Genomic DNA, 12,807 nt, shown 5'->3' on the forward strand with positions numbered 1-12,807 from the left:
TTTTTTTTTTTTGTTAGATTAATTCATTTTAACTAAGTATTTAGTTGATTTTCCACAAAGACTCCCATCTGTTGTTTATCTTAAGAGCTTTGTGATTGTTGGACTACATGCTGAATATCAAATATGGCATGCCATAGCTATGTTGGAGAAAATGCTTTGAGAATAATTGATCTGCCTCTGTCTTACAAGAGGAATCCCCTTTACTGTTTGTATATAAATTCAGTTTGCCCTGTTATCTTTGAAAAGGTGCTTGGTTTCATCAAGGGAATATCTTTTATGTGGTTGCTCTTGTAATATAAAAAAATATCTAACTATGATGTAAGTAGTAAAGGTAGAACCAAAACTATTAATACAAATAAATTATATGTCTTAAAACCCCTGTACAGTGACCAGCACCTTTAAAAAATAAATAAAAATACAATAAAGTTTTTGATGAAAGTACAATCCTAACCCTATTCTGATCAAGTAGGGCTGCTTACTTTGCTGTTTGCAGTCATTTTTGACCAGACACAGTACAGGTGTTTTTGTTTTGTTTTTGTTTTTTTGTTTTGTTTTTAAAGAATTTATATAATTTCTTCTTCCCTGAAGAAAAAAACAATAAAATTATGCATTTTGTGTTTTTTTTTTTTTTTTTTTTTTTTTAAAGATGTTATTTACATATAACATCTTATGTATATGTATATTTACACATACATAAACCTAATTACATTAAAAGCCTTGTTGAAACATGAGGAAAATATGAGAATGTGTCCTGTTTCATGGGCAGATTGCTGCCATCTGGTGAAAAAAAAAAAAAAATAACATGACTTGAAAATCATGTTATGACAATAATAGCCGGTAGATGGCCTCAGTGTTCTATGCAGCCACTTACTGTGTTGTAATTCTACATTTTATCACAAGTTATGCATTTAGATATATTTTTCGACATTATCAAACTATCTTTTGTCAAAGTTTAGCATTTTTTAAAACTGTTTTGAAGTATCAGTTTTTGCAATAATGTCACATTATGCTTACAGTCAAACCTGACCAGGTGTTGAGAAGAAATAAAATAATAATTTTGTCACCAATCATTTATTTCAAATTTAAAATGTAATAACTGTAAAGTTTCACCTCTTCATTTCTCTCTCTCTCTCTCTGTGTGTGTGTGTGTGTGTGTGTGTGTGATTTTATCTGCACTGTGGCTTTTTTATATATTGTATAAGACAAAATTATATTTAAACCATTCACAATGATGACTCTAAGACATTATAGATATTACAGATTCATTTTCTGGTAATGCATGATCTTCTGTAAAGCTGCTTTGAAACGATGTGTGTTGTGAAAGGCGCTATACAAATAAAAATGACTTGACTTGACCATCATTTCCTATGGTCTATACATGACCACGAACAGCAAAGGTGTCGCTTTTTTTTTTTTTTTTTTTTTTAAACAAACACTTAGACTTATCAAGTCAAGTCCAAATTTGTTTTGTGTGTTCAGATGGCTAGTGGAGTAAAAGTCACAAAGTCTTGTACCACTCAGATAAATAAAACCATTTGTGTCTTATCTGAAAAATGTATTATGGTCAAAAATGACCGAACAGAATAGGAAGGTTATTACTGCTTGAAACAAATCTGTACAAATATGCTCAAATATATGAACATATATTGTATATATATGTACATATATGGCCATATTAAGATGATTGTGGTGTAAGGACATACATATAATCCTAACATGATATTAGGAATACATATATTTTTGAGCTGTTGAATGAATATAGCTTGCTCAAATATATGGATTTTTTTATGTAAATTTTTTTATGTAAGGTCTTGATGAGAAAGTTTGTTTGATAGAGATTTGACATACTTATAAGATGCACCAGTTACAGTTGTTGTCTAGGGAATTATCTGTTCAGTCAACAATATTGATGACAAAATTGTTTTGTAAACTTACAGTAGAAACCAGGTTTGAATAGTGAAGAGGTAATATCAGTGAAGAGTTCAGAAGGTCTCGTGTTGCTCTCTTCTTTGTTATGCTTTGTCGCACACCCTTTTCCTCTGTATAAATACAGAATCTGAATGAACTTGCAATGAAGGAAGGTGAAGTTACTCGTTCAAGTTCAAGAGTTCTGTGGGTTGTTGCACACACAGGGTGAGGTATACTTTATTCTCTAGAAATGATTTATTTGGCATACATTGCAAAATTCATTTTCTTGTCGGTTTCCAGTAAAAATATCTAAACATATCTAAACATTGGTCAAATTTAGCTTAAAACAAGAAAAAATTATTCTGAGAAAAATATGCTTAATTTAAGAAATATTCTAGGAAACGAGACAAAAGTAAATTGCACTTGTTTCAAGAATGTTTTTGAAAAAGAAATCCAGAAAACAAGACCACAAATATTATTATTTATTTTATTTTATATTTTTGCAGTGTAAGAAATATTTGCTTCTGTATAATACTGCAACCCTGAAATGAAACTTTTTATTTCATAGATTTGATGAATCATAAAATTTAAAATGTGTGGTTAGATACATTAATATTTGATGAAAAAAGGAACTTCTTCTCAAATGCTTGTCTTTTCAAATGGTTTGTCTTTGTTAGTTTGCCTCAAGATGATCAGGCTAGCCCATCTGATTTACCTTACGGCCCTCGTTCTACAATGTGATGCTCAGGGTCTCCAAACGTGTCTTACTTCCCCTTCCTACAAACTGGCAGGTCAGTGCTCTATTCTCTTAAAGATTCAGTTAAACTTTCTTTATACAGAAAGAATTATGTATCTGTGATGATCTGATACACATACAGTATGTAAGTCTAATGAATAATTCAGAAGCATCTGAAATAATCAAATATTCATATCTTTCAGAAAATGCCGATATGACAGTGACATGTGGAACCAATCAAATGTATTTAAAAGTTCTGCTGTGTCCAATTTACTTCGGAGGATACAATGAATCTCTAATGGCCCTCAATGCTAAATTTAACATCCCAGCCTGCCTCGGGACAGCAGACTGGACTGCCAGTCCTCCTGTGTTGCAATTCAACTTCTCAATCTCTCAGGAAACACTGTCCCTTTGTGGCAACAATATGAACGTAAGAGCTTTCTAAGGTAGTTCAATCAATTTCAAAGCTATTCACTTTTAAACAAGATGCACAGACTCAAAAAAAAAAAAAAAAAAAAAGAAAAGAAAAGAAAAGAAAAGAAAAGAAAATAAAAAGACTTCCAGCATTTCTTGTTTGTTGCTTTTTTGTTGGTTAGATCACAAATCAAGTGGGCACAGGAGTATTCTCAGACTTCTCCCAAATCCAGTCTGTTAATATCTCTGGATTAATCAATTCCTGGGATCTCAGTAGCAGCACTATCACTTACCGGCAACAACTGACATACCAGTTTTCATGTGCGTATCCACTGCAGTATGTAGTCAACAACACTCAGATTGCCGTGTGAGTATAAATCCCAAAAATCTATTCATGAAAATCTATCATGTTGACATTTCTAAAATTCATACATGTACTGAAACTTACTAAAAAGCTTCTCTTCATGTGAACAGGTCAGGAGTGAGTCTTGCTATTAAAGACAACAATGGAACCTTCATCAGTACTCTAAGCATGAATCTTTATAGTGTAAGGATCCTTTCTTTATGTCTGAAGATTAAATAACATTTACACAAATTACAGAGTCAGTCGATACAAATTTCATTACATCCATCTCTTTATTTTCCAACTTTTAAGGCTGCGGACTATAGTACTAAACTCCAGATACCAGTAACTGGGCTGCAGTTGAAAACTAAAATATTTGTTCAGGTTAAGGCAACAAATCTCACAAACAAGTAAGACTTTAACTCTTGGATGTATCAGAATGTACTTATTGAAATTCACAGCACTGCTTACTGAATTACAGATGTAAAAAAATACAATTTTGTGCATTTTAAGGTTCAATGTGCTGCTGGACCGTTGCTACGCCACAACAAGCCCATATCCATCCAGCAGCACCTCCTATGACCTTTTAATTGGGTGAGTCATTCATAAAAAGTGGAATGAAAGAGCGCAGTTAAGAAGATGCCTAGTTCTCTTGTGACAACATCATCTATTGTTGTCTATAGGTGCCCTCGTGATCCACAGACAAAGATCGATTTGAACGGGATATCCCAGGAAGCTCGCTTCTCCTTTGAGGCTTTCCGCTTTTTGGAACATAGAAACCTGACTATCTCCACTTTCTATCTGCATTGTGCTACCAGACTCTGTGAGAACTCAACTTGCGCCTCCTTGATTCCGGTAATTAAAAATGCACAGTGATGCATATATGATGCTTTAATTGTATTAGAAAGTGGCAGTGAATCTTTTACAGAAGGTGGATATCATCATATCTTTTTTGTTTTGTAGAGATGTGTACAAAAGAGAGAGCTGCAATCTCCAGTCAACTCGAGTGATGCAGCCACTATCTCCTCAGGACCAATCAGAACCAGAGTTGACAATGGTAAAAAGAAACATGTCAATTTTCCAAGCCTTTATGAATAGATAAATAAACCAAACCAAATGACTAATGAAACAAAATCTGTCTTTTTCTGTGTTGCTTCATCAGGTGTCCCTGTGACCTCTCAAAGTAAGAATTCACCAATACCAGTATCCTAAAGGGGTGGTTCACCCAAAATGAATATTCTGTCATCATTTACCCTAATGTCATTCCAAACTCGATTGACTTTCTTTCTTCCGTGAAACACAAGAGGAGACATTTTGAAGAATGTTGAATCTGCTCTTTTTTAAATGAAAGTGAATGGTGACTGAGCCTAACATTCTGTCTAATTCGTATGGATTTGGGACAACGTGAGAAAATGATGACACATTTTCAGATTTTGGTGAACTATCTCTTTAACTAGATAATAAACAAACCTTATCCAGACATTTTTACAACAAATGTTTTGTTATGATAATTTCATTTACTGTACAACTGATCTGTTTCCCCATGCATATCTAGCTACCTCATCAGGATCCACCTGTCATGTGACATCTGTTGGCATAGCCACTGGCTTGTTGAGCTTCTTTCTACTGGACTGGGTGTCTGCATGGTGATACAGCAAGATGCGGAAATTCCTTTGGCTACCATTTAATTGAAAGCAGCATGTCTTGACTTTGCAGATCTCTGACTATATGATGAGAATGTACAAAAGTTATGTGTCAGCCATCAACAGCTCTATTTCCCAATTAATACTGTTGATAATACGAATCTTTTAGTTCTATGATCTTTAAAAAAGAAGCATGTTCACAAAGTAGTGTTCACAACACCAACTTTTGCAACTGTTATATTTAAAGTTTATGCATGTATTACAGTTCTTGGGAATAATTATATCATTTTTATCTTGGGGATGTAAATGTAACAATTTCACATTTAAACATGAATAAAAACGTGTTAGACACCATCTTTGTTCCTGGGATTTAAAAAAAAAATATATTATATATTTTTTATTTATTTATTTTTTCAGAAAAATGTATTCTATATATTAATCCTATATATTACATATGGTAATTTTAACAGATTTTTAAACCACATTTCAGTCAAAATGAAAGTTTAATTACTTTAATAAGTTAGAGTATATTTTCACTTGACAGTATGGCAGCTCGAGTGCTCAGGTACTGTAATTATTGGTCACTTTATTATGGATTTACATATCACAGTTACATAACTAAAAAACTTTTGTGTTTTGTTCAAAAATTGTTTAAGATAGTTGAGGTTTGAAAAAGCTAACCATTTACGCATTCTGTGGACTAATTGCAAAAAATTGGTCTAATTTCTTCAGAACTACTCCCAAATAATAATAAAAAAAAAATATCGTATATGTTTACAATCTTATGATGAACAGAAATAAAAAAAATGTTGTCCTAACTTTGTAAGCATATAATTTTGTTTAATAGAATATCTTGGCCCCTGAGTGGACTAGAAGCTCAATCTAAGTGTCATTAGAAAAGAGTTTATCACCAATAGTCGATAACATATTTTTCTAATGATTTGTTTAGCATGCTTTTCCTGCTGGACTGCATATTTTGTTCTGGACATCTTAGAAATAACATTGGATTATTTACCCAAGCAAGCTCACAGACAAGTAAACAATGGCTCATTTTGTAGAAAAAAAAGTAAAAGAATGTAAAAGCAGATATAAAGTTTTTGGCTATACTTGTGGCTTACAGCTGCATTTATCAGTATATAATAAAGACGTTCGTATTTGATGTCTGATAGAAATCATATTTAATTTTGTGATACTTTTGAAAATCTGAAAAATTTGAAAAACTGTGGTATTAGGACAACAAAATAAGCTGTACAGTCTTATTCTTGAGAATGAGAGCTTTCATTGGATAAATGACTAGTCCATTAAAATGCTATGTGAAAGACTTTCACATTAATATTTCTACTACATTACCTCTAGGTAGCTCTTTTTTACTACACAGCTGTTTTCAGCCCTTATTTTGTTATTTCAAATCAAATCAAATCAAATCAAATCAAATCACTTTATTGTCACACTTTATTTTATGTGACATAAATGAAAAATATATGGTGTGCTATGAAAAGTTTAGATTTTAAGCTTTCGAAAGATACCCCATATGCCTGACTTATGTATCCAGGGATTTTAACATTTTAAGCGTAAACCTATTTTGCAATATAGCGCCCCCCATGGACCTGTTGGTGGGTCCATAGAGTTTAAGGGGTTTTAATAGACACAATTTCTGAAGCAGAATGTGAAGAGATTATTTCATAGAATAGACCTTATTCACAGTAGCACGGTACACTGAAAAAAAAGAATGTTTAACGTTATGTAAAAATGCTACAGGAAAAAACTTTAATTGGTTAACGGGTAGTTACCTTAACATAAATGTTAAAAAGACAATACATGTCATTTTATGGTAAAATATTTTTAAAATGTTGTTTTTTAGATGTAAAAAGTAGGAATTTACTGTGTAATAAATGGTAAAAATATATGTTATGTTAAACAACAGAATACATGTACTTTTACGGTTATTGTTAAATTATGGTTAAAAAAACTATAATCAGGCATTCCCAGAAGTCCCTGTGTGACCCATCACATTTTATTATATTTTATGGGCATAGTTATGCTTCTTATTTGTAATATCAATTATGTATTTTTGGGTGTTCCGTGTTATATTTTATGTTGTTTAGTTAAAGTTTATTGCATTATTTTAGTGTCACGTGTGTTATCCTGATGGTGTTTTGTGCTTGTGTGAGTGACACTATCTCTACATGTGTACATTAATTATTGCTCCTGGATGGGCCACTCTTGATGAACTTTAAGTCATCACGTGGACTTAGGTTGAAGTCATTAAAACACATTTTTTAACCACTCCACAGATTTCATATTAGCAAACTATAGTTTTGGCAAGTTGTTTAGGACATCTACTTTGTGCATGACACCAGTAATTTTTCCAACAATTGTTTACAGACAGATTGTTTCACTTTTAATTGACTATATCACAATTCCAGTGGGTCAGACGTTTACATACACTAAGTTAACTGTGCCTTTAAGCAGCTTGGAAAATTCCAGAAAATGATGTCAAGCCTTTAGACAATTAGCCAGTTAGCTTCTGATAGGAGATGTACTGAACTGGAGGTGTACCTGTGGATGTATTTTAAGGTCTACCTTCAAACTCAGTTCCTCTTTGCTTGACATCATGGGAAAATCAAAAGAAATCAGCCAAGACCTCAGAAAACAATTTGTGGACCTCCACAAGTCTGGTTCATCCTTGGGAGCAATTTCCAAATGCCTGAAGGTACCACGTTCATCTGTACAAACAATAGTATGCAAGTATAAATACCATGAGACCATGCAGCCATCATACCGCTCGGGAAGCAGATGCATTCTGTCTCCTAGAGATTAACGTAGTTTGATGCGAAGAGTGCAAATCAATCCCAGAACAACAGCAAAGGACTTTGTGAAGATGCTGGAGGAAACAGGGAGACAAGTATCTATATCCACAGTAAAACGAGTCCTATATCGACATAACCTGAAAGGCTGCTCAGCAAGAAGAAGTCACTGCTCCAAAACCACATGGGGACAAAGATCTTACTTTTTGGAGAAATGTACTCTGGTCTAATGAAACAAAAATTAAACTGTTTGGCCATAATGACCATCGTTATGTTTGGAGGAAAAAGGGTGAGGCTTGCAAGCCGAAGAACACCATCCCAACCGTGAAGCATGGGGGTGACAGCATCATGTTGTGGGGGTGCTTTGCTGCAGGAGGGACTGGTGTACTTCACAAAATAGATGGCATCATGAGGAAGGAAGGTTATGTGGATATATTAAAGCAACATCTCAAGACATCAGCCAGGAATTTAAAGCTCGGTCGCAAATGGGTCTTTCAAATGGACAATGACCCAAAGCATACCTCCAAAGTTGTGGCAAAATGGCTTAAGGACAACAAAGACAAGGTATTGGAGTGGATATCACAAAGCCCTCAATCTGATATAATATTTGTGGGAAAAACTGAAAAAGCATGTGCGAGCAAGGAGGCCTACAAACCTGGCTCAGTTACACCAGTTCTGTCTGGAGGAATGGGCCAAAATTCCAGTAACTTATTGTGAGAAGCTTGTGGAAGGCTACCCAAAATGTTTGACCCAAGTTAAACAATTTAAAGGCCATGCTACCAAATACTAACAAAGTGTATGTAAACTTCTGACCCACTGGGAATGTGATGAAAGAAATGAAAGCTGAAATGAATCATTCTCTCTCTCTATTATTCTGACATTTCACATTCTTAAAATAAAGTAGTGATCCTAACTGTCCTAAGACAGGCAATGTTTTCTGTGATTAAATGTCAGAAATTGTGTTTAAATGTATTTGCAGGGTCGGTCAACCCATTAGGCGACAAACGCGAGCGCCTAGGACAGCATCGCTTGGGGGGTGCCAATCTACTGAGCCAATAAGTATGTGTTCAATCTGTGACAAACAAAATGTGTTCTGTGTGTTCCGATGATGTGTTGTGGTGCCCCCCATGGAACAAATGGACTGTGTACTAAATGCCTTACTACCATACTACTCTTACTGTTTCTGTTAGACCTGTGTTTGGCAAAAAAACAGTGAGAGTACTATGGATAGTATGCCATTGTGAACACGGCCATAAACTCAGCAGGGTTCGTGAACTGAAGTGATGCCTGATGAGTGAATTAATCAGTCTTTTGAGTCGTTTCTTCTCAATGAATTTGTCTAACGTACGGGCAGTAAAACAGTAACGGGATGCTTTAGAAGACAGAGAACAAAAACATCGCTGAATAAAGTGAATATTTACTTACAATTCAATTAAACAAAACCTGCAGCTGCATTCAGTTCTTTGCCAGTGATGAAGATTATGTGCGAGTGCAGTCTGTGAACGATTGTCTACTGCAGGTAAAGAGACTTTCTAAAGAAAAGTGTATCAAAACACTTATATTAAATGAAAGTGCTTAAAAGTACCAAAACCAAACCAATACCATGTTTTTTGGACATGTTCTTTGGAGTAGCCTTCTATATAAATACCATGATATTGGCCTACTGTATATAATAAAAATACCATGGTTTTACCATATTGTATCATCATTGTACCATGATACTGCCACAGCAGGCTTTTAGAAAGGTAATTTTGATAAACTGGTGGGTCTCACCTAGGGTGCCAAATGGGGTAGGACCAGCACTGTGTATTTGGTTAAGGTGTATGTAAACTTCTGACTTCAACTATATATGTATATATATGTTTGTCTGTTTTTTGTGTGTTTTTTTTTTTTTTTTCAAAAGTGTAAACTTGTATAGAGAGAACTGCATGGTAAGTAGTACGAGTTCAAACCTGGATCATGTCATTCCACAATCCCATTCTCTTCGTAAAATCTTCCTGTGGTTTACTCAGTGAATCTGTATAAGATAACTCTCTCTCCCAAGGGAGCATGTGTTCTTTGTTTTTGCTGAAAGATAGAAAGGAAACTCATGTACTTCTCTTATTTGTAAAGTTACGGAGTCGAACAGAAGAATTGATTCCTGTATTAGAGTCGACTCCAATTCTAGGACTTGTCAGAGACGAGGAATCGACTCTTTTGGAGTAGACTTCCCATAACTACACCAGAGCCCTTGTTCTATGAGCATTTTTTTTTTTTTACTCAACTGACCAATCACGCTCTCTTCAGAAGTTCGCCACTGACCAATCAGTTTCACTTTCGAGCACACGCTGAAATACAGTCACAGTAGTTTTACTATGGTATGTGCTTGTGAGTCTCACATCGGAAAGATGGAAAATGCTGCATTCCGAGACTGTATACGGAGGTAGGATGAAAATCAGGTGTCTTTCAACTGTTCTGAGACCCATTTCCATAAAAGTTCCATTCATTCAACAGCGCTGTCGGTTAAAAGCCATTAAGATTAGGCAGCAAGTAAGCTGAATAAATGTTGTATGCAGCACAGTGTTACAGCAGTTCTGTGCTCGATCGACATGAACTTTCATCTCGTGCTCTCATTATGTATTATGCACAAAAGTTCAGAACAGCTCTGCTCTGAGATCGGTTTGTGCATGCCGTTAACGTGCGCTGACCGTGTTAAAAAACGCTCCAGCTTTACTTCAACTGCATAATTTCAAGTATGTTTGGCCATTAAAAGTGCTTAAAAAAATCTAAAATACACTCATGGCACCGTGGTTTTATGGACCGAGGAGGATATGGGAGCATTTTACCATGTTATGAAGGAGCACCAAAGCCTGTCAAAGCTGTTGTCAACAGAAACAACACACACACACACACATGTTGGTGCAGCTATCATTATGAGGACTCTCCATAGACAGTAGCGGATTTAGGCACGGGCGACATGTGCAGTCAACAACTTTGGGGGCCTGTTGAAGCGGGTTTCGCATAGGGCGCCATACAAGCTAGAACCGCCACTGTCCATAGACATAATGATTTTTATACTGTACGAACTATAGATTCTATCCCCTAACCCTACCCCTAAACCTAACCCTCACAAAAAACTTTCTGCATTTTTACATTTTCAAAAAAACATCGTTTAGTATGTTTTTTAAGTGATTTGAATTATGGAGACACTAGAAATGTCATTTATGATGCCACATTTATAGCATAATACCCTTGTAATTACCAGTTTGTAACCTAGAAAAAGTCCTCGTAAACCACTTAAACCTGCCCACACACACACACACACACACACACACACACACACATTGCACAATACAAAACAATTCTTTAATTGTTCAATTTATTTAAAGAGGTCTTAAATTTGGGGGCATAAAGACAGGAATCATGATATGACCTAATGTGATTATCAAACTTCAAAAGAATAATATTGAATTAAATAAATGCATGCGCTGAGTCTTTCAGAGTGAAAACGCAGCACTGTTGTGATGAGGAGGAGGGTGGGGCCGGGCCGTGTGTGCGCACGCCCCAGCCCCCAATCGGGCTAATCAGCCGAGGAGAGGGATATAGATGAGCCGGATGTGGCAGTTCGGGAGAGAGAGAGCCACACGCAGCTGCCGTGTGTGTTTATGTTTGTGTCTTTTTGTTTAAGTTTTCATTAAATATTACTTTGATGGTTCATCCGGTTCCTGCCTCCTCTTTTCCCATTTCAACTGTATTTTCTCCAAGCACGCAGGGCTTGTGAATGTTTCCTGCTGTTGCAGAGAAGTTCACAATCATTAAGCCATATCGGAAATTTATGACAAGCGATCACTAATGATCAACTGTTGATGATGATGATGATATAATGTTGATGAAATATGACAATATTTACTTTTAATTGTTTATATTGTAATATGTTATAGATTAATGTGGGAGAGCACATTTTATTTCCTTTATCTGTTTAAATGAGCAGCTGGAAGCAGTGAAGGGCAAACATTTTAAAATAAGAGTCCCATGTGTATTCAATTTGGACACTTGTAGCCTCTGTCTGGCCATCCCCATCACAGGAAGGAAAGACCAAGAACATTTCATATAGGCTTCCAATTTTAAAAACTATTGGCAGATTAATTGCCTTTCATTCAATCAGGCCTGGTTCCAGATCAAAATCACTGAGGGTGCTTCTGAATATAGTGGGGGTCCTCTGTATAAAGTGGAGATGTATCATAATTACATATTTTTTAATAGATTAAATCATGTTCAAATGCTACTTAACGAAAACCTTTTTTTTTTTTTTTTTTTTTTTAATGTACAAAATATTTATTGCTTTGTTGCTTTGTTTTTTTCCACATGATCTGTTGCTGAAAATACCATCAAATGCTGCACCTGCAGATTAGGACCTATTGATTAGCAAAATCATACACGTTTATAAGTTTTGACGCAGCATTTTGTGCATTCACAAAATGCAAGGATTTTTTGGGTTTGCTGGGATTCAAGAAAATCTGCTTGCCAATTTACAGTATTAGTCTTACATATTTAATTGAGTTGGGGTGTGCAATTATTTTGGTACAGGGGCCACATCAGCTGTTAAGTAGAACATGGAAGAGAGAAGATAAAAGTTCTGCATAGTTGTATCTTTTAAACCCAGACATGCACTCAATGAATGATGCACAATTTTCTGAAGTATATACAGATTGATTGGACCATTCTGCGATTGCTTGAAATTTTGCTGCAACTTTTCTATCATGTGTTAGTAAAACTGAATAAAGGCTGAGTATAATTATTAATTGTTTATTTTTCCATACTTCAATGCAGTGGTAATTTAGTATTCAATTTAACACGCTACATCAGGAGTCTGGTTTAACAGTAAAATAAAATATTCGGAAATGAGATTCTAAAAGCTTATTTTTATGTTTGCTGCAAAGTAGACAAAGTTTTATTCTCAAAACATTATCAACCTGT

General features: G+C 35.0%; 1 protein-coding gene across 1 annotated transcript; it reads left to right on the forward strand.

Moving 5' to 3' along the window:
• The first annotated feature begins 2,087 nt into the window (after positions 1-2,087).
• si:dkey-4p15.5 (zona pellucida-like domain-containing protein 1) lies at positions 2,088-5,388 on the forward strand. The gene is made up of 11 exons (XM_051664823.1): positions 2,088-2,133; positions 2,586-2,699; positions 2,848-3,074; positions 3,241-3,425; positions 3,533-3,605; positions 3,714-3,811; positions 3,915-3,995; positions 4,085-4,256; positions 4,365-4,458; positions 4,564-4,584; positions 4,957-5,388. The coding sequence occupies exons 2-11, from the start codon at positions 2,597-2,599 to the stop codon at positions 5,049-5,051; spliced, it is 1,149 nt and encodes a 382-aa protein (XP_051520783.1). The 5' UTR covers positions 2,088-2,133; positions 2,586-2,596; the 3' UTR covers positions 5,052-5,388.
• Positions 5,389-12,807: the final 7,419 nt, after the last annotated feature.

The sequence above is a fragment of the Myxocyprinus asiaticus genome, chromosome 31 (assembly GCF_019703515.2).
Source record: "Myxocyprinus asiaticus isolate MX2 ecotype Aquarium Trade chromosome 31, UBuf_Myxa_2, whole genome shotgun sequence".
Taxonomy (NCBI): Eukaryota; Metazoa; Chordata; class Actinopteri; order Cypriniformes; family Catostomidae; genus Myxocyprinus; species Myxocyprinus asiaticus.

Coding starts and splice junctions, on each gene's coding strand:
- si:dkey-4p15.5 (XM_051664823.1), top strand. CDS start 2,597: ATGATCAGGCTAGCCCATCTGATTTACCTTACGGCCCTCGTTCTACAA. Junction 3,812..3,914: donor GCAACAAATCTCACAAACAA/GTAAGACTTTAA, acceptor GTGCATTTTAAG/GTTCAATGTGCTGCTGGACC. Junction 4,585..4,956: donor TGTCCCTGTGACCTCTCAAA/GTAAGAATTCAC, acceptor ATGCATATCTAG/CTACCTCATCAGGATCCACC.